We start from the raw sequence: 26,863 nt of genomic DNA on the forward strand, positions 1-26,863 counted from the left end.
TTATCATTTTTACAGTGCAAATATTTGTAATAAAAAATAATGTACATTTTGATTTCAATTACAACACAGAATACAATATATATGAAAATGTAGAAAAACATCCAAATGGTATTCTATTGTTTAACAGTGCGATTAAATCTGCGATTAATAGTGATTCATTTTTTTAATCATGATTAATTTTTTTGAGTTAATAGCATGAGTTAATTGTGATTAATTGACAGTCCTACAAATAAAATCAGTAAAAGCACAGTTTTGCCAGTATAACTGTGTCTACAGTAGAGGCTTTTACTGGCACAGGTGTGTCAGTCATAAATCACACCTCATCACACCCCTGACCAAAATAATTGTGCTAGCAGAAGTCTGTAGTGTAGACCTCGCCCCATTCTTCTTCTAAATAAATCCTGGAAAAAGAGTTGTCTGTGCGAACTCCATCCTGCTAGATGCCGAGTGCTCTCAAAGTCAATGTGAATTAAGGGGTCTCAGCCCCTTACAAGAACAGGCTCTAATTCTATTAGCTTGGCCTACAATAATTTTTAATTAAATTCTATCATTTATAAAAGGAGGGTGTGACGAACTGGGACTGTTCTTACTGTGGTGTGTGAATGCTGACAGGGGAGTGTGGCTAGGATAGTCTGCATCGGGGGATGGGAGTCTGCCCGAAGGCGAATACCTGAGCGTGTAACATGAGAACCCAGGAAGGGGTTGGAGGCCAGGTGACACCTTGGCCCGGGAAACTGAACAAAGGGTGTGGGAGGGGTCGCTGAAGGCAGAGTGTTGGAAGCGGGCTGGAGAGATGGCTGGGAGGCAGAGATGGCTCTGACCCCCCCCCAAAGGGGGGGGGCTGGGATGCCCTGGGACCCCAAGCTGGACCTAACTGAGGGGGGCCCTGTTGTCTGTGCCTGCAAGACCTGTCTTGGACTGTATTCCTGTCATCCAAATAAACCTTCTGCTTTACTGGCTGGCTGAGAGTCATGGTGAATCGCAGGAAGCCGAGGGTGCAGGGCCCTGAGTCCCCCAATACTCCGTGACAGAGGGTTGCACATAAAACTATGTCATCAAGGGGAACAAAGTTACACAAGTAAAAGACATTACAACAAACTCCATGCCTCAATGAAATTCTCCAGGGTGATACAAAATGTGTTTTGTTCCAGTAAAATATTGGGCGATACTGTAAACGGTTTCAGATTATTTCCAAAGGCTGCATCAATCATTTATTTAGTTGTAAATGAAAATAATGAGAAAAATAAAATAATGGAGGAAATAAATGTTTCCTCTTGAACATTTTGGAAACTCCAGAGGATGTTGGTCAGAATGAGATAAATTGTTTAATTGACCATAATGATTTAATGAAAAGGTAACATGCTGTTCGTGTGTGGGTATAGCCTGACCTACGCTATAGAATTAGGTCGGAATAACTACATAGCTCTGGGTTGTGAAAAATCTACACCTGAAGCAGCATAGTTAAGTTGACCCAAGCTGACCCAAGTCCTTGTGTAGACCGCGTTAGGTTGATGAAGAATTCTTCCATTGACCTAGCTGGAGCCTCTTGAGGAGGTGGATTACTTATGTCAACAGGTGAATCCCTCCTGTCAGCATAGGTAGTGTCTACTCTGAAGTGCTATAGCGGCAGAGCTATATATAGTGTACTAATTGTAAACTAACCCTGTGTGTGTACGCACATGCAGGTCTATAGGTATGTGGGCGTGTATGCGCATGTGTGTGTTAGAGTGCATGCTGTAGGCATAGATTTTGCTGGACATGAGTAAATGTGCATCTAGTTTGATTTGAGTGCAAGGTTAAACTGGAAACAAAGGTGTGACAGGCTGTGTGCTGGAGCCTGTGTTTTGGGGCTAGTTGAGATAACTGGGAACACCCTGAGCTGGTAAGCTTGAAATGTACATAAGGTGAGGATACAAACAATTGGTCCTTACACGATCTGCAAAGCAATTGGTCCTTATATGATCTGTACCATGTCCAAACCAATTAGATTCAAGAAGAATAGATGTTTTAGTAGCCTGGAAAAAATGTATATAAACCGTATAGTGTGTGATATGAATGATTTAGAATTATGGTATCACCCTGTACCTAAACCTCTTGAGTCAGAGCCTGGTTTGCATGGCCATAGCACGGTTATATGCCTAATAAAGTAAACGGAGTGATGAGCTGGAGTTGAACTGAGCTTTTGGATGAAGTGTTCTCCCTGAACTGGATGAGGTGGTCTGGATAAGACAATTGGAAGAGATCTTGGAGGGAATCCCAACACATGCATGGGCCTATATGTGGGTGTAAACTCTGCCCAGAGCCCTATGAAAAATCTGAGCTTTTTTAAATAGTATTTGCAAATTGGTAACATGCAAAATGGGAATGCAGCTTTTTCCTGGCTAAATGCTAGAGCATCCTGTGTTAAACGGGCTCAGACCAATGGACTTAGGACAGAATAAGAGAAGGAAGAACCACAGGGTACATTTCTTTTATCATCCAAAGCTGTTACTGAAACAATGTAAATATTTCCCCAGCATGACCCCACCACATGAAGCTGAAGTAAGCTGTGTGGAATGTGTTTATGTTTATTTTATTATCTGAATCAGAAACAAATGATGTGGTAGGGAAAACAAGGACAAAATGGATTTGAGACATTTCCAAATGTAACAATCTAAGAATTATTTATATGGACTGGACAAAATCTCTTGTACAGCCTGTATCTCCTGAAGAACATAAAGAATACCCCACTATGTGCAAATAGCCCAGGAGAGTAGTGGGTTGCATTGTGTGCCATTAACATTCAGTTGTGGTGTTGAGACCAAGGGCTTAAACAAATTAAGCAGTTGGCTAGATGCCTCCAATGTATTTAAAACATCATCTGTGAAAGGTTAATGAGTCTTGTTCATGCCTCTGTGATGCTACGGCCCATATTCTTCATAGAGATATTGCTATGATATGAACATGGCATAACTAAGATGTGCTCTATGCAAGATTGGTCATGTGAGATATCATTGAAAAGGTTATGATTTACTGAATATGATTATCCTATTGGTATGCATGTATCATTTCTGTATCTGATGCTAGGAATATTGACTATGTAACAATTATTACAACTGTGTTTACACCTGGGGAATGCCCACCAGACAGTAGGCAATCAGCCTGGATGGGCCATTCAGGAGAACAATAGGACTCTGGAGATGCTAATCTCCCACCTTCCTGAGAAGCTTTCTGGGATGCTGCTTTGACACTGCAGGGTCATATGATCATGTCACCTGGTACTGGACCCCATCTTGGCCTACTAGTTTTTTTCCACTAATTAGGAGTAGGGACCAAACTGGGAAACAAAGGATTCCTGCCATATGTAAATCTTATTTAAGGCAGGGAAGTTAGTTAATCAGGAGCATTTTTCACTGAATCCCCGCCCAGGATGACTGCTGAGAACATCTAAAAAACCAGGGGGGTGAGGGGAGGGGAGAAGAGCTGAGCCTGGGCCAGAAAAGGTGTCTGGCCTGTGAAAGAAATGCCTAAAACAACATTTAGGGTGAGAAATTACTACTTGTAACCAGTTTCTTTAATGCAGGCCTGCACAACTCGTAAAGTGGCGAGGGCCATATTACTCCAAAGAAAACAGCTGAGGGCCGAACCGCCCCGGCCCCGCCGAACCCCTCCCCAGCGCCACCGAATCCCCCCCCAGCACCACCCAGCCACCCCCGAAACACAACACCCCCTCCCAGCACCGCCCGCCCCACAGAAACAACCCCCCCCGCGCTGCCGAACCCCCCCCCCCCCAGTGCCGCCCAGCCCCGTGGAAAAAAACCCTCCTTCCCCAGCGTCACCCTGCTGAAACAGCAGTATTGAACCTTGGTAATATGTTATAGCTGGCCCCTAAGGTAGTATAATCAAGGTAAAAGAAAAATGTCTTTTTGCTAGAAGTAAAATAAGATCTTCCCCCCACTTTGTAATCAATTGCCCTGTTGAATGAATGAAGTGTGAATGAAGAAGGTGTGGAAGGTAGCACCTCCAGACAGCTGCAACCCTTGGAGAGGGGATGGGAGCCAGACCAGATCAGTAGAACAGGTCAGCCACCGACTCGCCGCTCGCCTCCTCATCCCCCCACCGCCTCGGCTCACCCACTCAGCCCACCTCTCCCACCGCCGGCTCACCTGCCCCCCCGCCACTGCCCGCCCGCTCGTCTCCTCAGCCCCCCACCCCTCCAGCTTACCTACTCACCCCCCTCGGGCTGCACAGTGAGCCCACTTGGGCCGCATGCGGCCCCCGGCCGCATGTTGTGCAGGCCTGCTTTAATGTATTGAGCTTAGTTTGCATGTTTGTTTAATTTGCTCAGTAATCTGCTTTGGTCTGTTTGCTACCACTTATAATCACTTAAAACCTACCTTTTTATAAACTTTTGTTTATTCTAAAACCCAGTTTGGGGAATTCATAACAGGGGGTGGAGGGCAAAAAGCTGTGCATATCTTCCTCCACATTGAGGGAGGGAGTGAATTTCATGAGCTTATACCGTACAGTTTTCTGTGCAACACAAGACAATACAATTTTGGATTTGCACTCCAGAGGGGGTGTGCACTTGAGTGCTGGGCAATCCCCAAGCTGATTCTTCCCATACAGAGCTGATTTCAGTGTCTATGTCTTTCTGCAGCTGGGCATGTCCCTACCTGGGTATGTGCTAGAGGAGGCTTGAGGGCCTGGCTTAGCAGGACAGGGTGAGGGAGCCCAGGCTGATGGAACGGGCAGGCTCAGTGGGACCTCAGTACATCAGGTGGCACCCCGGAGTGTGTGTGTGGGTAACCCGTCACAGCCTCCACACCAGTGGTTCTCGATCTGTGGGTTGGGACCCCAAAGTGGGTAATGACCCTGTTTTAAAGGGGTTGCCAAGGCCGATGTTAGACTTGCTGGGGCCCAGAACTGAAGCCGAGGACTTCAGCCCTGGGTGGTGGGGCTCAGGTTACAACCCTTGGGCTTTGGTTTTGGCCCCCCTACTTGGGAGGGCGGGGCTCAGGCTTTGGCATTGCTCCCCTTCCCCCCAGCCTGGGGCAGTGGGCACTGGCAGGCTCAGATCTCGGTCCCTCCTCCTGGGGTCGTGTAGTAATATTTGTTGTTGGAAGGGGGTCATGGCGCAATGAAATTTGAGAACCCCTGCTCTACGCTCTTTCTTTTAACACAAAAGGCCCTCCTCAACCAGGAGCTATGTGGAGTGGCCATCTGAAGATGTCATGTGAGCACTGTTGAGCTGAATCAGCTCGCAATGCTGGCAGGATTCTAGAGTATTGACGGCACTTCACTATTGATAATTAACTTTTCCATAAAGTAACCATTAACTATCAGCACACTGAATGATTGACTCTCTTCCCGGCCAACTTTCTAAACCTTTACTTATTGGGGAGGGGGAGCTGGAACTAAGCTGATAGGGTGGAAAACAAGCATCTTACTTAACCTTAGCTGACATCTCTCCCCATCCTCTTCCTCTGTGTCATACCTCCCAGCACCAAGTTGTGGTCCTAGCTAACCGAGGCCCTGATCCTGCAAATGATAAAGCATGGTCAGATTGATGTGCCTGCTGAGATCTCCATTGAAGCTCCATGTGTGCACAGCAGAATGCCTCTGCAATATGGATTGCAGGATCAGGGCCCCAGATTGTAAGCTCTTTGTGACAGACACTGTGCCTTCATTCTCTGGGGATGCCCATGGTACTATCTGCAAATGTCACATTCAGGGGTGGTGAGTTATATGGGCTCCTTGGTGCCTGGGCTCCAGCAAATTCAGGACCCAGGGGGCCAGGCTCCACCAATGTTTGGGGCTGGGTCTCTCCCCCAGCGCTGCCTGCCACCCCCATGCACCTCCGCTGGAGCATCCCCCGGCCCCACCTGCCGCCCCTGCGTGCCATCCCCAAGCATTCCTGCCTGCCCCCTGCAGCTCCGCGCTGCTGTGTCAGGCTAAAAGGGAGCAGCGCCGGGGGCAGGCTGAGGCAGGTGCTGTGCTGGAGGAGCCCATGGCACACACCGCCCCCCCGCGGCAGCTGACTCTGAGTTGAGTCCGGGGTAGGGGGGAGCTTATCCTGGCTGGACCTCCTGAGCAGCAGCCTGGGGCGGGGGGAGGGCTTGGGTGAGTGTTGGGCCAGGGAGGGAGGGGCTCCCTGCTGCTGGTGGGGAGAGGGCTGGGGGGGAGTCCTCCTCTCTGGCCCCCTGCCCCAGGGGCTGCCTGCTGCACCCCAAACTCCTCATCCCTGGCCCAGCCCCACACCCTGCACCCCAACCCTCTGTCCCAGCCCAGAGCCTGCACCCAGCACCCAGCACCCAAATCCCCTCCCAGAGCTTGCACCCAGCACCCCAAACCCCCTCCCAGAGCCTGCACTCCCTCCTGCACCCCAACCCCCTGCCCCAGGCCAGAGTCTGCACCCAGCACCCAAACTCCTTCCCAGAGCCCACACCCCTCCCCACCCAAACTTCCTGCCAGAGCCTGCACCCCAAACCCCCTCCTGCACCCAAACTCCCTCCCAGAGCCTTAGGCAGGTACTTGTGCGGGGACTTGGACCCGTTCTGGGCACCACCAAAAATTATACAAACCTGCCGCCGCGGTCACATTCTATTAATTTAAGGCTAGATAGAGCCTGGCCTTCATGCTGGCGAGCAGTTGGAAGGCTCAGGGTGAGCAGGGGCCTTCCTTGCCCCTTGCATGGCCCATAGAAGAGCCTGGCACAGCTGTTTTCCCTGTGCTCTGGGGAGTGCAGGGACCACCGTGCTCCCCTGGGGGCACGTAACAGCTCCAAGGGGGTGGGAAGGAGCCAGGGCAATATCCCTGCACACACTGGAATTTGTGCTCCCCAGAAAGCAGTATAGCAGCCTCCCAGCATTCTGCCTCCCGGAGCTCCCTGCTGGGGTAGTGCAGCAGGACTGCGCCTTGAAGGACTGTAAGCTCCAGGGGCAGGAACCGGATCCTTGTCTGTGCCTTGTGCAGCATGGAGCATGCTGCCAGCACTTGGAATGACTAATCCCAGCCCTGCCCATTTACCCTCTATTGCGGGTCCCACTCAGCAGCTCGTAGCAAGGCTCTCTGTTCTGTACAGAAACAGAATAATTCATTCCTTTACACACGCACACTTCCTGGCGTGCTCTTCTGCATATCACATCCACGAGCTCTCCTGCTCGTGGTGACTTCACGGAGGTGCTGGAGGCTGAGGTCCTGGCAGGGAGCATGGGGGAAGGTGTGGGTACCAAGCGTTTATCCCTGATGGGATGGCACAGCAGAGATGCAGGGAGTGCCCCAGCTTTGCAGGCAGCTCAGCAGCTGCAAGAGTGCTCTGAGTTCCTGAGTCCCATTCCTGCAGTTGCAGCATCAGAAGTTAAAGGAAGTTTCGTTCTCAGGGGGACAAGGCTGAAGGGCAGCTTCTCACAAGGGGAGGCAGCGGGAGTGATGATCTATCACATATTAGTTATATGCTATTTACTGAGTGCATCATAGAGAGGAGGGAAGCAGGGTGTAGTGGGGAACGGGGAGGTATATAGTGGAAGGCGGAAATATAGAGGGGGCACACAGAGAGTGGGCAGTGCGAGAAGGTGGTATAGACAGGATAGGGTAATACATGATAGAAGGGTAGTATAGAGGGGCTGGGTCATACATAGCCAGAGGGCAGTATACAGGGGATAGAGTGATCTGTGGCGAGAGGGTGGTATAGAGGAGCGGAGTGATAAGACCTGAGTAGGGTTGCCAACTTTCTAATCACACAAACCCGAACACCCCTGCCCTGCCCCTTTTCCGAGGCTCTGCCCCGCTCACTCCATCCCTGCTCCCTCTGTTGCTTGCTCTCCCCCACCCTCACTCACTTTCACAGGGCTGGGGCAGGGGGTTGGGGTGTGGGTAGGGGGTGAGGGTTCCGGCTAGGGGTGTGGGCTCTGGGGTGGGGCCAGAGATGAGGGGTTTGGGATGAAGGAGGGGGCTCTGGGCAGGGGCAGGAGGTTGGGGTGCAGGAGGGGTTCGGAGTGCAGGGTCCCAGTGGCGCTTACCACGGCTCCCAGAGGTGACCACCAGGTAGGGTTACCATATCTAACAAATAAAAAAAGAGGACCCTCCATGGGCCCTGGCCCCGCCCATTTCCCCACCCCAACTCCGCCCCTTCCCCGCCCTATCTCCGCCCCCTCCTCCCTCCCACTCCCAGCCACACGAAAAGGGCTGCCCGAGCGCTACCAGCTTCACGGTTTGCCGGGCAGCCCCCAGACCCTGCGCCCCCAGCCAGCGCTTCCCCAGCTGCCCGGCAAACCATGAAGCCAGTAGCACTTGGGCTTCGGGCAGCCCCCTTGCCTCCGGACCCTGCGCCCCCAGCTGGGCACTTCCCCTCCCGGGCTCCGGCGGCGCAGGGTCCGGAGGCATGGGGGCTGCCCAAAGCCTGTAGCACTCGGCTCTTAAACAGAGCCGAAGAGTCGGGGAGGAGCAGAGCCGCCGCGGCCGGAGGCTCTGCTCCTCCCCTGACTCTTCGGCTCTGTTTAAGAGCCGGGCTGCCCGAGCGCTACCGGCTTCAGGCAGCCCCCATGCCTCCGGACCCTGCGCCGCCGGAGCCCGGGAGGGGAAGTGCCCGGCCGGCGGCTGGGGTCCGGAGGCAAGGGGGCTGCCTGAAGCCAATAGCGCTCGGGCAGCTCGGCTCTTAAACAGAGCCGAAGAGTCAGGGGAGGAGCAGAGCTGCCGCGGGAGGGGAAGTGCCTGGGCGGCAATTTCCCGGACATGTTCAGCTTTTTGGCAATTCCCCCCGGACGGGGGTTTGAGTGCCGAAAAGCCGGACATGTCCGGGAAAAAGAGGACGTATGGTAACCCTACCACCAGGTCCCTGCAGCCCCTAGATGCATGGGCGGATAGGGAGGCTCCGCACACTGCCCTCACGCTCACAGCTCCCATTGGTCGTGGTTTCCAGCCAGTGGGAACTGCGGAGCCGGCACTGAGATGGGCGCAGCGCGTGGCACCTCTGTGGCCACCCATCTGTCAGGCCGACTGGAGCCACCAGGGTCCGTTTTTGACTGGGCGTTCCCATTGAAAACCATACGCCTGGCAACCCTAGACCCGAGAAGGCAGGAGGGACCCCAGAAGGGAGAGGCAGTAGTATAGAGGGGTGGGGTGAGGTGATTCATAGCGGGAGGGCGGTATGGTGGAGGGGGAGTGATGGGATTGGAAAGTATCAGGGGGTAGCCGTGTCAGTCTGTATCTACAAAAACAACAAGGAGTCTGGTGGCACCTTAAAGACTAACAGATTTATTTGGGCATAAGCTTTCGTGGGTAAAAACCTCACTTCTTCGGATGCATAGAGTGAAAGTTACAGATGCAGGCGCTGCCTAGAGGGACTATAAAGGAGCGAGGGCGGTATAGAGGGGCGGGGTGATACACGGGAAGAGCGGTATGGGGGGGCGGGGTGAAGCTCAGAGAGGGAGGGAGCGAGGCCGGTATGGGTTAGCAGGGTCCTCCGTAGGCTGGTGTAACGGGCAGGAGCCGCAGGCTGGCGGGGCGGGGTAGGGTGGGGTTACAGGCTCCTCCCTTGAATGCTCTCCTGGGCGGTTCGGCTATTTCCGGTAGCCGAACCCGAGGTTTCCCGAGGGCCCCGGTAAGTCACGTGGCACGGAGGGGGCGGTGTCGTGTTCCTTTCTCGCACGCAGGTTACGCCGGCCACGGAGCTGACGTACGCAAGTAGCGTAGGGGCCGCCTCTATCATGGCCGGTGGGGGAGGCGAGGCGGGAGCGTGCGCGGTGTCTCCCCCGCCGCTGCAGGGGCTGCAGCTGGTGCAGCAGGGGGCCGAGGCGCGGCTCTACCGGGGACAGTTCCTGGGCCGGGCGGCTGTGGTCAAGCTCCGCTTCCCCAAGCGCTACCGGCACCCGGCGCTGGAGGAGCGGCTGAGCCGGCGGCGGACGGCGCAGGAGGCCCGCTCCTTGCTGCGCTGCCGCCGGGCAGGTGGGGCTGAGAGATGGGGGGGCTCAGCCTAGGGGTGGCGGGGGGGGGGGCTTAGCTCAGGGGCAGAGGGGGGCTCTGTGGGTGTGGGGTGGGTTTGCCGGGGGTGTGTGAGTCTATGGTGAGGTGGGGGTTGCTTGTGGGGCAAGGGGGGGTGGGGGAGCCTAGGAGGAGGTGGGGGCTCTGTGGTGTGGTGTGGGGCTCAGCTGGAGAGGTACAGGAATGAGTCTAGGGCAGGGGTTCTCAAACTGGGGGTTGGGACCCCTTAGGGTCACAAAGTTATTATATGGGGGGTCATGAGCTGTCAACCTCCACCCCAAACCCGCTTTGCTGCCAGCATTTATAATGGTGTTAAATGTATAAAAAAGTGTTTTTAATTTATAAGGGGGGTTGTACTCAGAGGCTTGCTATGTGAAAGGGGTCACCAGTACAAAAGTTTGAGAGCCACTGGTCTAGGGAGAGATAGGAGCTGCTTGTATGGAAGGGTCTTGGCACTGGTTGGGGAGGGGTTTGTAGCGTGAATGGAGCCATCAGCACCTCTTTACACTTTTTCATAACCCCAGGTAACAGGGCTTGTAGTCAAATTGAGAGGCAACAAAAACCTACACAAAAGGACTTGTTTAAAATCCAGCACACAATTGTCCTGAGTGACTCGCTGCCACAGGATATTGTTTTCTGTGGTCCTCATTGTAGTGTCTGAACACTTCACAATATTAATGTATTCACAGAGTATATTGATAGTATTTAGAAAGAGGCTTGGGGTTTTCTATGTTGGGGAAGTAATGGAAATGGGTGTTCTCCAACAGGGCCCTGCATGATTATTCTGAGATCTTGTCTACAATTTAAAATGTAGAGTGACATATCTATGGGCTTGGATAAACTTGCAAGTTAGAGCGCATTAAAGCAGCCCCGGGCGCCCTAACTCCTGAGGTGTCCACGCTCACAAGGCACGTTGATCACCTGGATTCTGCTCCTGGTAATCCACCTCCACAAGAAGCATAAAGCTTGCTGTGCCCCTCAGCCCGGGTGTCAGTGTGGATGAGGTGTAGCATTACTGTGCTGTGATTGGCCTCCGGAAATGTCCCATAATCCCCTGAAGTCAAGTGGCCACTCTTCTCCTTGTTTTGAAATTGGCTGCAGGCATGCAGATTTCCCCTTTCAGAGCTCTGTTTCTGACAGCCAGCATGCTTATCTGCTCCGGGACAAAGCAAACCATTAGTGTGGAATGCTGCTGTTGTGAGGAGGGGAGGGGAGGTCTATTGCTATCTGAACTTAAAAGACTGCATGCTGACACACTCTCTGCCCCCCAAAACACAGTCTCTCCCCCCACATACACACAACACACTCCTGTCACCCCCCCCCCCCATTTGAAAAGCACATTCCCGTCACTTGCACACTGGGATAGCTACCACAATGCACTGCTCTTTGTGGCGTTGCAAGAGCTGCTAATGTGGCCACGCCAGTGCGCTTGCAGCTGACCGTGTAAACACATGGCAGCGTTTCCCCTGCTCTGGTCTCCGAAGGCTGGTTTTACTGCCAGCGCTCTACATCTGCAAGGGTAGCCAAGCCCTATGTTGCTCAGAAGTTGGGAAAAGTTCACAACTCTGAGCGTAGTAGCTATTCCAACCTGACCTCTAGTGTAAATGTGGCTAGGTTGACAGAAGAATGCTTCCCTTGAGCTAGCTATCAGGGTTGGGAGGTGGCTTGCCTACAGTGATAGAAAAATCCCATCTGTCACTGTTGGAAGCCTCTATAGTGCTACAGCACTTTAGTTGCCCTGCTGTAATACCTATAGGGTAGACAAGCCCATATTCTGAAGTAGTGTCAATACAAGAAGCTATTCTGAACGCTATCGTGCCCTAAATTCACACTTTACCTTACTCTGAAGTAACTTTCAAGTGTAGACAAGCTCTTGGATGAATAATAGGAACAGCCTAAGTTATAGTGGGGCAAAAGTGAAGCAGGAAGATAAAACCTTGATCTTCAGGGCACCATCCACTAATGCAGGGGATCTCAAACTTCATTGCAGTGCGACCCCCTTCTGGCAACAAAAATTATTACATGACCCCCAAGATGGGGGGCTGAAGCCCGAGCCCACTGCCCTGGGTGAAGGGGCCAAAGCCTGAGCCCCACCGCCCCGGGGATGGGAAGTAAAGCCTGAGGGCTTCAGCCACAGGCAGGGGACCTGTAACCTGAGCCCTGCTGCCCAGGGCCGAAGCCCTCAGGCTTGAGCTTTTGGCTTCAGCCCCGGGTCCCAGCAAGTCTAAGCCAGCTCTGGTGACCCCATTAAAACAGGGTGATATTTATCTTCATCTGTAATTTCAAGATTCTTGTATGGTATTTTTTTCTTCTCACAAATAACTGGTATGTGTGTCTTCGTCATTTTCCTGATTTATGGTATTTGCTCAGGATCTGCTCAAAATGCAGCCATGCCTAGGACAAAATCTTAGCATATATTCTGCATCTGCCAGACAAATGTGTTGTCTGGCCGAGTGATTAATCCTGTATTCCACTGAAAGTGCAGGGGGGGATTTAAGGATACATAATGAAATTTCAGGAGTTGAAATTTCGAGCTTGTCTACATTATGGGGGATCCAGTGGTATAGCTACAGCGCAGTAGCCATGTCGGCGTAATTCTGTGGTGTCGTCACATTCTACAGTGATGGAAGGGTTTTCGTTTTTTTCCCCAGAGTGTTAGCCAGGTTAGTCTGTATCAGCAAAAGGAACGAGGAGTACTTGTGGCACTTTAGAGACTAATAAATTTGAGCATAAGCTTTTGTGGGCTAAAACCCACTCATCGGATGCATGCAGTGGAAACTACAGTAGGAAGATATATATACACAGAGAACATGAAAAAATGGGTGTTGCCATACCAGCTGTATACCATCCTACTGTATTTTCTACTTCATGCATCTGACGAAGTGGGTTTTAGCCCATGAAAGCTTATGCTCAAATTTGTTAGTCTCTGAGGTGCCACAAGTACTCCTCGTTCTCTTTGGGTTTTTTTGTTGTTGTTGTTGCTATTGGAAAACCACCTCCTTGAGTGACGGTAGGTAGGTTGATGGAAGCATTTTTCTGTCAACCTAGCTGTGTCCTATGCCGAGGGTTGGGTTGGCAAAGCTATGGTAGTTGGGTGTGGCTTTTTCACATCTCTGAGCGCCATAGCTCTGGCGACCTATATTCTAAGTGTAGACCAGACATTAGGCAGGGCAGTAAACTTAACACTGCTAAACTTGGACTTGTCAGTGCACTAGAGGTCAGGATTTTGAGCTTCTGTCCCAATTCCAGGATCGTGTTGTAAACTTCTAAGAGTGTATTTGATTTATGTAATTATAAATTTTGAATATCTTAAAGCAAGCTTAAAAATTCTTATAAGCTAAAGGCTAGCATTTCTTCAACTCTTTTTTTTTAATAGGGATTTCTGCACCAGTCGTTTACTTTGTGGATTATGTCTCCAACTGTATATATCTTGAAGATATTGTAGAATCAACTACAGTTCGGGATTATATAACTTCTGTACAGCAAAGTGGAAAGGATACCAGCAACCTCTTTCTCTTAGCAGAAAAGATAGGTGAGGTTTTGGCACGAATGCATGATGAGGATCTTATCCATGGAGATCTTACAACTTCCAACATGCTTTTGCGACCACCAGTAGAAGAGCTGGACCTGGTGCTGATAGATTTTGGACTGAGTTTTATTTCTGGTCTTCCTGAGGATAAAGGAGTTGATTTGTATGTTTTGGAGAAAGCTTTTCTAAGTACTCATCCAAACACAGACACACTGTTTGAAGCCCTGCTGAAGAAGTACTCTGCTACATCTAAAAAATCAAGTCTAGTGATCAAAAAGCTGGATGAAGTACGACTACGGGGAAGAAAGAGATCCATGGTTGGATAGAAGAAAGCAGAATTTGTGGGAGGGTAGGGGAAATGTAACTTCCTATGATGTGCAAATGTGCTTGTTTATTAATTGTTTGGTCTTATTTCATAATTCACCATTTTGGTAGCTTTCATTGTCTTACAAATGTACAATAAACCAGTTTAATCCAACATGGTGGTGATCCTTGTACAGCAATCTGACAAGTGGCTCAGAGTAACCAAGTTAATGACAGGTGATGGGAGTGCAGGTGGGAAAGTAACAGCTGAGGTGGGAACAGTTGCTTTTCTTGTCTCTGAATGATCAGATATCCCTTTTTAAAAAGAAAAATCCAGTATTTGTAGTGTGATTTGCTATGCAAACATAGAGCTTGTATTGTTAGAGCATTAAAAATGTTATGTTTATTGCAGTAAATTTGGGAAAGTGTAAATTTTGGCTCTGTTTTCAAATCAACTTTGTTTTCTTAAACCAATAGTCAGTTACAGAAATGACCAAGTCCTCTGCTGAGGATCTTTCAGTTAAACAAAAGTGTTGCAACTTTCCATGCAGAGTTCTGTAAGAAGGAGTGCTTCCACTCTGACTGTTTAGGCCCTCTAAAATAAATCAATTTTTTTTTTTTTAAATCGGAGTATAGCAACAGTGGAATGCCATAGTGGATCAGAGATGAGGTTCATCTACTCTGGTATCCTGTTTCCAACACTGGTCAATATCAGATACTTCTGAGGCAAATGTATTCTTGGTGGAATTCTGCACTAAAAAATTAAAATTCTACATATTTTATTTGTCAAAACATAATATAATCATGCCATTTTCAATTATTTGGTAATTTATTTCAAAATACCTGTCAACAAGTATGTCTGTAATGATACAGATGACAAAAAGGATTCCCCCCAGAAGTAGGGAGTTAAAGAAACCCCTAGGACAATCCAGTTCCTGTTTCTCTGTTATGCTTTCGTTGGGTGCCTCACTCTTGGTGTGTCACATACGTCCACATCCTCAGAGTCCAGCTGCAGGTTCTGCTCCAAAATTTCATTACTGCCTGCCAGGCAGAGACAACTCGTACCTTCTGATAGAGAGAGTGGGGGGGGGGGGGGGGGAGGAGGCACAATTTAAAGGTTCGGCTGCCAGCTCGAGTCATGTCTCCCCCCACCCCCCCAGGCAGGCTTCACCCCCTCCTTACTCAAGTCTCCCCTCCTGGAAACCAGCAGCCCCTCCCTGCAGCTCCCAGCTATGGCTTCTGCCTCTTCTGGCAGCTGCTGTGCAGGGAGGGAGTCTGGGGGCACTATGTGACTGACTGGGGCCAGCAAACCCGGGAACTGCAGCCTGCCCAAGCCTCCTGGGGAGCTGGGCTCTGCTGGACCTTAGCAGTGGGCAGCAGCTCTGCAGTGCCAATTCTGCAGGGGACGGGAGGGAATTAAATTCTGTGCAGAACATTAATTCTGAGCAAACTTTGTGTTGTGCAATGGTGCAGAATTCCCCCAGGAGCCAGAATTCTGCAGTTGGCAGATGTGGGCTAATCAGCCCCCCACATCATGATCACTCATACATCTAAGCCCTGAACCACACGTTTAAACATTAATTGGAAATATGTTCTTAGCATTAGCTACTATAAGTGGGTATTCTTGTCATCTGTATAAATGTCCAATTCCTTCTTGAATGTTAAGTTCTTAGCCTCTGACTTTTGGTGGCTATCAGTTCTACACTCTAATTATGTATTTATTTCTTTTCATCAGTTTAGAACTTGTCACCTTTGTTCCCTTGTTCCTGTGGTATGAAATGGGAAGAGCAGAAACTCCTGATCTACCATCTCTATACCATACCTTATTTTATACTTTTATTCCCTGTTGTTTATGTCCTTTCCAAAATACAGAATCTGCATCTTTTCAGTCTCTCTTCCTATGAGCTTTTTCCATGGACAAGTAGTGTAGACAAGCCCTAATCATTCTTGTCACCATTCTCTGAACCTCTTCTTATTTTGTAATAACCACTGCTGTAAACTAATAACTACTGTAGTTTTATTTTTCCGGTGACATTTTTGTAACCACGGCTCATCTACACACTATGGGGAAGCTGGGTGGTTATATTTTTTTGTATCTTAAGGAGCCCTGAGCTTGGGGGCAGCCCCCTGGGTCTCGGGCAGCCCCCAGGGCTTGTGGGAGGGAGCATGGTGAGTTTCTTTGTCCCGGGGGAAGAGAACGGGCGCACAAGGGGTCCGCCCCTCGCTCGGTGGGGAAGGCGGCACCCAAGAAGCCGCTGCCATGCCGGCAATCGGAGCGAGACACCTACCAAGCAGCTCCGTGGCTCCGCTTTAGCGCCGCAGCCTGAGAGCGGGGAGGAGCCGAGTTCGGGGCCGCTATTCTCCTCCTCGTGCAAGCGTCCTAGCGCTTCGGGCTGCCCGTGCCCGGCGCGTATTCACTTCCTTGCCAGAGAAGTTTGCCCAGGTCAAGTGCCCGGTTCCCCCGCCGTGGGAGCCGGGTTCCACCGGCCCGGGGACAGTTTTACCAGGCGGCCGAGGAGAGCGACTCCCTGCTCTGACCCCCTTGCCCTGCAGCGCCCTTTCCTGAGCCAAGCCCCTGGCTGCACCCCGCTGTGTGTGTGTGTGTGTGGGGGGGGGGGGGGCATCAGTCTTAGCTTTCCCGGCACGTCTGGGGGCGGGGCCCTTCTCGGGGCGAGGCTACTCCTGGCTGCGCTAACTTCTCCAGCAGTTCAAAGTGCACCTGCTGCGGCGGCTCCTTCCCGGCTCCCCGCCCTGCCCACACCGGACTATGGAAGCGCTGCTCATGCTGGTGCACCTCGTGGCTGCAGGTATGGACGCTCCCCTCTTCCTCTGCCCTGCGGCTTGGGCTGTGCCTGCTGGAGGCGGCGAGTGACACGGGAGGTTCCCTTCGCTGCCCCTCCCGCCGCCTTCCCCTCCTTTGCCGCTGCTGTATTTCCAATCAATGACCCGTCGCTGCCAGCCAGACTCCGCCGCCTCTATTCGCCTTTGTGCAGGACCTTGCTCCTTGAGTGGGTCTGTTCAGCTGGGGCTATTCCCGAAGGAAGATACTGTTCAACAGCAGCCAAGGCGGCAGTGTTGGGCCTTGGGGGATTTTTTTAAATCCGTCGGAGTTGAGGTTGAACACAAACCCGAAGTGTCACCGCAATGAGAGGGAGGAAAGTCCCGAAGTTGGCGGTGGTCTTGTGGTTTATTTAAGTAGCAGGCTAAGTAGGTTGGGAAGGATTAGATTTTTATCAGTAAATGTCAGTTTCACGGTACACACAGGAACCGGCAAAACATTTCTATCAGTAATCATCGAAAGTTACAGCTGGGCAAAGTAAGAAAAATGCTGCCTGATAACTTCTTAAGAGTCTAAATCCAGTGATCTAGACTTTGAATTCGGCTTGTTACAAATGGGCTAGTGAACAGGTCGGATTGCTTGATTTGAGGGTATTTACTGTGGACATTTTGACATGTGATATTGACCGTTTGTGTTTGGTTATAAAGCTTTAATTGATTGAATTTCAATGTCTATTGTCATTAAATAATTGTCTGACCCCCATAATTTCCCACAACTATAAACATTTAAATAGATAAAAATAGAAAAAAGCTTTAAACCCCATCTTGTGCAGCGGTGCAAATTTAAATTGATAACAATCTTTAAAATTCTTAAAAATAAAATTGATATATATATATGTGTGTGTGTGTAAACCAATTTCTGTCAAGCCTAACTCATAGTTTCTGGTAACTGCACCTGTATTCCCCCTCCATGGTTCCTCTAGGACATTCACTTAAAGGTTTCTGGTTCCCAGCCATCACCTCTCTTGAGCAGAGACCTGCATCTCTCTGTCCCTCCTCACAGGGGATTTTAAGGCTGCACAGCTCCTTGGATTACACTGTGATATCCTCAGCAAGCCAGACTGCCTAAACAAGTGAGCATCTGCATGTTGCTTTCTCCCTGAAGGCTATAGCCCACAGTTACAGGTTACCACATAGCTCCTTTTAAGCAAGTACATTTATTCTTAAGGTAAAAACAGGACAGAGAAAACAATAAAAGAATCTACACACGTGCTAGAACGGTTACCACTGGTCACCCCCAACACCAACCTAGCGCACTGGTAGCTTTCAGTCTTTCAAAACCCACCACTGGATTTTTCCTGTGGTTGAAAGTTCATATCCATCTTAGCTCCAGAACCAGAACAAGGGCTGGGCAGAGCATTAGTTTCTTTATACAGCTTAGGCCTTTGATCTTCTACAATGGGTAATCAACAAAGACCCTCTCCTCTGGACGTAGCTTGAAAAGGCTGGGTTTTTGCATAACCAGAGTTGGATAACATACGTTAATTGCACCCTAGGTATCCCCAGGAACTGCAGTTAATGCTTATTGTCCCAAAAGTCCATACTAGTCTGGCATTTTCAATAGAATCTTTTGAACTCCCCGTTCCTACATTGGTCATATCTTGCCCCTAGAGAGATTACATGAACTTAATACAATAAGATCTTCAGGGATATTGCGACATTGCCATATCTGTCACACATGGTGCTATATGCTAGATAAACTTATGCCAGACAAATAATAGGTCCCTCCTCAAAAGAGTTTACATTCCAGAGATATGAGTGGCTATGTTGCAACACAATACAGAGCAAACATAGAATATCAGGGTAACTAATATTTGGAATGCTTCACAGAACAGGGCTAGAAAAGTAATAATATTTTACACGAATTGTTTGGAATGTGTAACAACTTGCATCTAAAGTGAAGGCAAATTTGGCCCAAAGTGTCTTCAGCTTCCAAGTTTGAGGGTTTCAGTTTTAAGGGCCAAATTCTGCTCTTGGATGCACCTACAGGGCTCCTGTTAATTTCACTGGAGATTCCCGTTTTCAAGTGCATCAAGAGCAGAATGTGGCCCGAAGAGCTGTGTTGTAACAATAAATAAAATAAATAAGAATTCAAAGGAGATAACATGAAAACTATTCTGAACGTTTGCCATTTGGGGAAGTTGAAGTGGGGGAGGGGGAAGGAGAAAAGGAAATGTTATGTCCATTAAGAACTATCCAAATTCCACAACTGCAGTCCAAGTGGAAAATATAATCTCCTGACTTGTTTAGTAATAAATAAGGTTAGTTTTATTAAAGGTATGTTTGACTACAGTGGCATAGTTACAAAAAAAAGAAGTCTGATTAATTTCTGAAATCTCCAATACCAAAGAGTGCAGTTGGCTCCCTAACATGGCTAGGTTTATTTCAGACAGGAATCTGGAACAAACATGTGGAACAATTTCTATAGCAGACCTTTTACAAATTGGGAAGAGATGTTCCACAGACAGAAATGTATGACAATGACTTAGAAAAGCAAATGGTACCATCAGCTTGAAATCTAGTCAATTAAAAAAAATGAATGAAAAGTTGTTTCAGGTCTTATCTTGATCTCTTGAGTCTTAATTGTGTTTTTTACGATTACATTTTCTGAACTCACACAATTAAAAGAGGAAACTGACTAAGATCACGATCCACCATTTGTTTCAGTTGGTGTGAATCCTACCCTATGTAATACCCATTGACTTCAATGGGGCTGCACATGGGTGCAGACATCCTTGCTAGCAGATCTGAGACCTGTGCTTGGCATAGTGTGCTGTCAAAGGCATGGAATAAACAAACAAAAAATGAATCCAACTCCCCTCTCTAATCCTTTTCACGTGTTACTTGTAACAAGCGTAAGGAAATACATTTGAGACAGATGTGTAATTTTTATGTTGACAGTGTCCCATTGAGTAAACAATGACATGTCTGGTGCTCCAAAGCATCAATATATTGGTCACCCCATCTCAAAAAAAGATATATTAGAATTGGAAAAGGTACAGAGAAGGGCAACAAGACAACAAGAATGAATAGGGGTATGGTACAGGTTCCATACTGGGAGAGATTAAAAAGACTGGGACAGTTCAGCTGGGGAGGGAGGGGGGGGAAAATATAATAGCAGTCTATAAAATCATGAATGGTGCGGAGAAAGTGAACAGGGAAGTGTTATTTACCCCTTCACATAACACAGGAACTAGGGGTCACCCAATGAAATTAATAGGCAGCAGGTTTAAAACAAAAAAAGGACATATTTCTTCACACAATGCAGAGAAAACTTATGGAACTCGTTGCAGGGGATGTTGTGAAGGCCAAAATAATAACTGGGTTGAAAAAAGAATTAGATAAATTCATGTTTATGAACTATGGCGATTAGCCAAGACGGCTATTAGCCAAGATGCTCAGGGATGCAACCCCATGCTCCGGGTGTACCTAAACCTCCAACTGCCAGAAGCTGGAACTGGATGACAAGGGATGGCTCACTTGAAATTGCCCTGTTCTGCTCATTCCCTCTGAAGCATCTGGCTCTGGCCTCTGTCAAAAGAGAGGCTACTGGGCTAGATGAATCTTTGGTCTGACTCAGTCTGGCTGATCTTATGTTCTATGTTCTTATAGGGCTCAGTTTCTAAAAATATCAATCCCCTCGGATATGTGTCTGATTGCTTTGATTTATCCACAGGACAGGTACAACCATAGAAGCACGAATGTCCCCACCCCGGCACAGTGATGTGACTCCATCCTGATCCTAGGCAAGCCCCTAATTAGGGCTGAGATTGAGAATTCAGTCTCTATAGCTCCTTTTCCTGTTACTAAGACTGATAGTGAGTGCCAATTGCATGTTCGTTTGTTTTATTTTTAGCTACATTGGAAATCAAGACCAGCCCTTCCCCAGTATTCTGTCTGGTGGACAAACATATTGAGTTGCATTGTAATTTTACAATCTGGAAGAGTGTTAAATTGGAGGATGTGGCAGTGAAATGGACCATAAACAATGAATTTGGAGAGAAGACCGTATACCAGTTTGATGGAAAGCATACGTTATATCACCGGAATGGGGCCTTGGTGAATCCTCAATTACTAACCCAGGGCAGCGCATCACTGAACCTGCATAATGTGACATTAGATGACGAAGGGATCTACACATGCACTGTTTTAATAACCCCGCAATATGGAAGTGGGACAATCCAGCTCCAAGTAAGAGGTACTCAATACTATTAGCTATAAAACAGAAACAACCAACCTATGTGTAACTTTGAGGCCAGTCAAAGGGTTGAGTTAAGACATGATGCTGTGATGTAATGAAACAGTTGCCTTATTTTAGCCTTGGAGATTTTCATCTTTAGGAATTCCTAATTGCTTCATAAACTACGGAATTGGGACAATAGGGTGTCAGATAAATGGGAGTATTCTGTATTAATAAACTCATTTTACAGATGGGGGAAATTGAGATATAGAGAATAACTGACCTGCCCAGAGTCCCACAGTGATGATAAAACTGGGTCTAGAACCAAGAGGCCTGATTCCCTATCCCCAGCCTGCAGTAAACACTAAACCGCGTATGGATAGGAAGTGACTTTTTTGGAATAGGAGCACTGAATATTAAACAAACCCCTATAATTTCTCTTGCCACTGCCTACAGTTCATTCTCCAGTGACTGTTTTGAATTATTTTTAGGCACTTGTTTGAGGATAACTGCAGCAAACGTTTCTTAGGGGATCATCAAGTGCTTTCCAGGTCCTTGTGGTCAGTTTAAAGTTAGCTCCTTTACTGTCTCTTTGATGCAATGATTTAGTCACGGTCTGGCTTGTTTACATGTTAACGTTATAAGAGTAAAACTTTTGTAGAAAAGAAACTCTTCAGAGGAATTCTTACTGTGCTTCACTGGTGTGTATCTATCACTCATTTGTGCATTTACATTCTCCTTTTTATTTTGAACTAAATTTTTACTAGTGTCCATTAGCACTCAGTCAGTATTTTGAATCTAGTCTTATTCACTTAATGCCATGTAACTCTGTATTCCCAATTTTAACTATCTTCTCAGAAGCAAAATTAGTGTCTAGTGCTAATTAGGAATCTTTTATGGGGAATCATGAACAACAGGATCTTGTTTGTGCATGACTGTGATCTGTCTTCCCAGCTCAGCCTACAGTGTTGCTGTCACCCCAAAACCCCGAAATTACCGCAGGGGGAGAGAAAACCTTTTCCTGTGATGTTCATCAATTTTACCCTCAAGAAATTGACATCTCCTGGCTGGTTAGGAAGTATGGCAGTAAACACGAGAGACCTTTAACGCAGGATATCTGCACGGGAGTCCCACTGGCTCATGATAAAAAGGGCATGTTCACCGTGCTGAGTCGGGTGACCCGAGAGGTGTCTGAAGAGGATGATGGATCCTTGTACATCTGTGAAGTCCGACATGAATCTCTGGAAAAGCCGCTGAGAGGAAATACAACCATATTTGTCACGAGTAAGTGGCCCAAGAACAGACTCTGAATAGATCTGGTTGAAAAATTTTTAATGGCACAATTTTCTGTCAGAAAATGTAATTTTGCTGAAATCAAACTGTTTCGTGGAAACGTGTTGATTTGATATTTTTCAACAGGAAAAAGTTTAAATGAATCATTTTTTACTTTTTAATTTTGATAAGGTAAAAATGATTAATTTTGACTTTATCGTTTTGATTAATTTTTGTTTAAACTTTTATATTATACTAAAATATTAGTTTTAATATATTGTATGTAGAGATTTAACATGATAGAATATATGCCATAGATAATATTTTATATAACAATGTTTTGACATTACTGAAATTAAATGTTTCAGTTGTTCCACATCAAACTTTTTCTGAATTTTCATTTTGTAGAAAATTTCAAACTTTCAGCTTTTCAGTTTGATTTGGAACAAAAACAAATTAAAAAATGTTGGGATTTCCCAGCAAATGGCAATTCTACTCTCTACGCATTGGGGAAATCCTAAGAAATGATTGATGAGAGAAATAATTTTAATAGGGGCAAAATCCTGCCTTAACTCCAGAAAGTCCTGAGTGCAGTAAAACCAGTGCCCAGGGGCTCAGGACTCCAGGGGCCTGCACAGGGGTTCTGCACTCTCTTCAGGCTGTGCTCTGTGTGGGCTCAATGCTACGGCATGCGGAAGAGACTGAGAGTAGGGTGGGGCTGTTGCAGATCCACCATCCACAGAAGAGGAATGCAGCATTCCCAGGGACTTTTGCAGCCTTGAGGCTTCAATAGCTGCTGAGCTCTGCAGCCTGTATGGGAGATCTGCTTCTTCACCCTTGCAGTTCCCACAAATCTCCCCAGCTCACAGCCCCAGTTACTCAGGCTGTAGTTGAGGGCAGGAAAGCAAAAAAACACTCAAATATCCTGTATATCAGCCTTCTCTAGCAAACTCATATTACCCCCATCCCTGCTTCATACCTTCATAGACATAGCCCTGTACCCAAAATAGCAAAGTTACTCCATAGCTCAGTTCACTCCTCTTTCAAGTGTATTCTTCGTGCACATGTCATCCAAAAGGCCTAGAATCCCTTGTCTTGCCTACACAGAACTGATTATAGCTTGACCTCTTTCTGACTCAGTTTACCATCATGTAAAAGGGGGATAATAATAATACAGAAGTGCTGCACTTTCCAGGGCTGATGGGAAGCTTCATTAATTATTTGTAAAATGCTTTGAGATCCTTGGGTGGAATCTGATTATTTTAAATAGTTTCTAATGAATACATTTGTTTCAGCCCCAAAGCAGTATCATCGGGATATTGGGTTCATTGTTGGAGTGGCTGCTGCTTGTATTGTGATAACTGGAGCATGTAGTATATTTTTGACCATATTCTATCGGGAACAACTTATGAAAGGTAAATTTTTTTTTAAACATTCGCACCCTTCAGCATCCTTCTAGCTGTGGTAGGCCTCCCATTTATATACTAATGGTAATAATAATTAATAACTAATAATAACTTAGCTAAGGGTATGCTCTGCGAACAATATGCTTCTTAGCTTATGTTAAAGGAAAGTTGGCCTAAAAATCAGAGCTAAAGCTTTCTCTAACCCAGAGTGTTAACCAATATCCTATTTGATCCTGAGCCCCAAAGAAGGGAGTTGCTAACTTCTGTACTTCTATCTGATTTCCTTATGGATATTTTGTATGTTAGGACACCTCAATCAGCTGTATGGCCCATGAGCAGACTCCTTGGGAAGCATCAATAGTAGGTAATCTAGCTTATTTGCCTGCAACATGGCAGGATTGATTTCATTTCCCTAAACCATCTGTCCTGGACTAATCCAGTCATTAGAGGGATGCAAGAGGGTTTTAGCAACTATAGGAGACCAACCATAGAGGTTGGGGCACTAGATTTAGCAGTCATAGCACTTGTCAGTACTGGAAGGATCACAAGGGTTTAATCAGATAGAAAAGATGGGTTTCAGCAACTGAAAGGGGAGTGGGCCCCCTCAACTCATCTTATTGCAAAGGGCCATTGCGTGGAGGAGGTCCTGGTTGTGTCTGAGCAAGAGTGATGACAAAGCAGGGCTCCCATAAAAGGTCCAGGGCTCTCTGCAGCTACACTTTGGGTCTTTTCTAGGCATGTACCCAGTGTGCTGATTTCACTGTGGCCAGTATTTCATATTTCACTCCTACTGTGAATATCACTACTTTATATATCCAGGAATCCCCAGTTCTGCTATGCCAGCATCTCACAGAGACTTCTAAATCCCAAATTTATCTTCTTTTCAGTGCCACCTCAGGTTTCCTTGATTAACAAACCAGATGTGATCCCGATTAATGAGAAGCTGAAGCTGATGTGCAACATAAATGGGTTTAGACCAAAAGCGATTAGTGTGAAATGGTACCGGAGAACCCCCCAAATGCCATCAAGTGAAGCTCCTGGAGAAGCCTCTTTTCTTCTGGGTCCGAGAGACGATATTACAGACAAGGCAAGGCAGCCTTTGGAAACCAATGGCAAGTTCTTCAGTGTTCCATCCTGTCTGACCTACACACCCACCATCCGGGATGATGGGGCAGTGTTTGAATGCAGCGTTGAGCACAGCGCACTGAAAAGCGCCATATGGATGAGCACCACGCTGAGTGTCACAGGTAAAAGCTCCCCTCCCCCCCCCGCCTCCTGCCAGCAGATCTTCTTTTCTTACTGACTCCTTGCCAAAAACTGAACAGTAACTTTTTACAAGATTTCCCTAAACACACACGCTCTCTCTGTCTCCCTTTCAGCTCGGCCGACAAGTCTCTACATCACTAGCTGGCCTCAGGCTCCCACGGTAGGAGAGAAGCTCATTCTGAGCTGCGTAGTAGAGAAATTTTACCCGAAGGATATCACTTTGACTTGGTTTAGAAATGGACAAATGGTTAGTGATGTGACACAGTTTGGACCTTTCCCTTGTGAAATTGACTATTTCAGTGTCTGGAGCCAGACTGAGTTTATACTGACCAATGAGGAGGAAGGGGCAGTTTATATCTGTCAGATAAAACACAGCAGCTTTGGAAATATAGAAGAACTCTTCTATGAAGTTAACTTGCAAGGTAAGATACATGCCGTGAGTCAACTGCTGCAAATGATGCTAATAGTGGAGCTGTCTTTGAGAGGTTCAGCAGATTTGCACCACGAGGTGCAAAAGATTCAGAGCTTGGGAGGCAGGGTGGTCTATTGGCCCGTGCACAGGGCATAGTGCTAGGAAGTCCTGAGATCTAATCCTGGCTCTACCGCTGACTTGGAATGTGGCTTGGGGCAAGTCAGTCCTTGTTTTTCATCTATAAGATGTAGAGGATAGGGGTATTGTGACCATCAACTAAATATAAAGTGCTATGGAAGTATTAAGTATTTCTAGGTGAGAATGGTTTGATCACCTGGAATCCGAATGGGGCCTTTGGGTTAAAGACTGTAGAGGAAGCTAAGGAGCAGCTGAGTTCCTCCTAACCCAGCCTATTAGAGTGATTGCTGAATGGGCCTTCTGCTTTCTTGTCTTAGCCCCATTTCACACACTGATCTTCAGCGGTGGCGCAAAGTGGAACCGGCCCAGGTAATGCCCAAAGTCTGGGATGAGGAAGAAGAGGTGTGGTAGCTGTGGCTGAGTAGAGAGAGACCTTATTCAGCACAGTGCACCGTGTGTCAGTATAGGAGAGCCTGGGGATGTGATGGGGGCCTGGAGTACTGCAAGAGCCCCATGAGCTATAGATACAGGGGAAAGAGTGTGACACACACAATGTTGGGCCAAGGTCAAAGCTACAGTCACACCCAAAAATTTCCATTGCCAGACCCGCAACATGCCATAAACAATCAAACCAGGCACAATTTGCAGCAGCTCTCACTGTGTGAGCTGTAGGCTCCCGCATTCTCATTATGACTGTCATGAATAATTCACCACTCCCATTGGTACAGTTATGCATCTTGGCCATGTGCCCTCTTCTTGACATTGGAGGTGACTCATCTAACCATCTGTCCTGCTGTGTGTTCTTTCAATTTGAACAGGGACACCCCCTGAAGTTCTCTGGATCACCACAGACCCCTCCATTCCTGTGGCGGGAGAGGAGCTGAGGCTGAACTGCAGGATCAATAACTTCTCCCCTAACGTGATCACTGTGAACTGGTTCCGAGATGGGCAGCTCCTGCAAGCGGGAGTCTGCCATTCAGTCTCCATAATGGGGGCCAATGGTTTGCACTCCATCTGGAGCGTTTTGAGAGTCACGCCCGGAAGGGAAGAGGAAGGAGCAGTGTTTACGTGTCGGGTGACACATGCTGCTTTAAGGGACTCTGTAGAAAGATCATACACTCTGCAGCTGCCTGGTATGTCCTGTACAGCGTGTTTGATTGGATAGTTCATACAGTGCCTGAACAACGGAGATTAGTTTAAAGCGAAGTGTGGTCAAGGGGCCAAATGAGGCCTGTAGCGTGCCAGAGGGAGGCCTAAAGTGATGGTGTGAGCCGATGGCTGTGAGCTAGGAACTTAATGAGACCTGATCTCAGCTCTGACACAGACTCCCAGCATGCTTAATCTCTCCGCCTAAGAGCCCCCATCTGTCCAAACACTCACTTACGTAAGGGTGGAGCGAGGAGTGCTGTGTTTGTAGAGCGCCTCATTTCTAATTATTGTTATGTTATTAGAATGCAGCCTGTGGCTGCTCTCGGCATGTAAGCGTAGGACGGGAACAAAGCTGATCAACTGCAGGTTTTTAGGGCTGGTGAAATGTTATGAAACACAGAGCCTCTGAG

At 47.8% G+C, this 26,863-nt stretch overlaps 1 protein-coding gene, 1 non-coding gene and 1 gene segment (V, D, J or C); all 3 read left to right on the plus strand.

Annotated features, from left to right (window-relative positions):
• Window positions 1–9,662: 9,662 nt before the first annotated feature.
• TP53RK (TP53 regulating kinase) lies at window positions 9,663–13,967 on the plus strand. Its single transcript, XM_054046460.1, has 2 exons — window positions 9,663–9,924; window positions 13,337–13,967. The coding sequence occupies exons 1-2, from the start codon at window positions 9,687–9,689 to the stop codon at window positions 13,813–13,815; spliced, it is 717 nt and encodes a 238-aa protein (XP_053902435.1). The 5' UTR covers window positions 9,663–9,686; the 3' UTR covers window positions 13,816–13,967.
• A 2,195-nt stretch (window positions 13,968–16,162) lies between these two features.
• On the plus strand, window positions 16,163–16,292 carry LOC128847173 (small nucleolar RNA SNORA5). Its single transcript, XR_008446857.1, has one exon. It is a non-coding gene; the product is annotated as a small nucleolar RNA SNORA5 (small nucleolar RNA).
• Window positions 16,293–16,412: 120 nt separating this feature from the next.
• On the plus strand, window positions 16,413–26,522 carry LOC128846645 (Ig epsilon chain C region-like). The segment is given in 7 exon segments: window positions 16,413–16,599; window positions 20,487–20,828; window positions 21,765–22,094; window positions 23,378–23,497; window positions 24,376–24,735; window positions 24,868–25,176; window positions 26,123–26,522. Coding segments are annotated over 7 exon segments (1,848 nt in total).
• Window positions 26,523–26,863: the final 341 nt, after the last annotated feature.

Source organism: Malaclemys terrapin, chromosome 12 (genome assembly GCF_027887155.1).
Source record: "Malaclemys terrapin pileata isolate rMalTer1 chromosome 12, rMalTer1.hap1, whole genome shotgun sequence".
NCBI classification, from domain to species: Eukaryota; Metazoa; Chordata; order Testudines; family Emydidae; genus Malaclemys; species Malaclemys terrapin.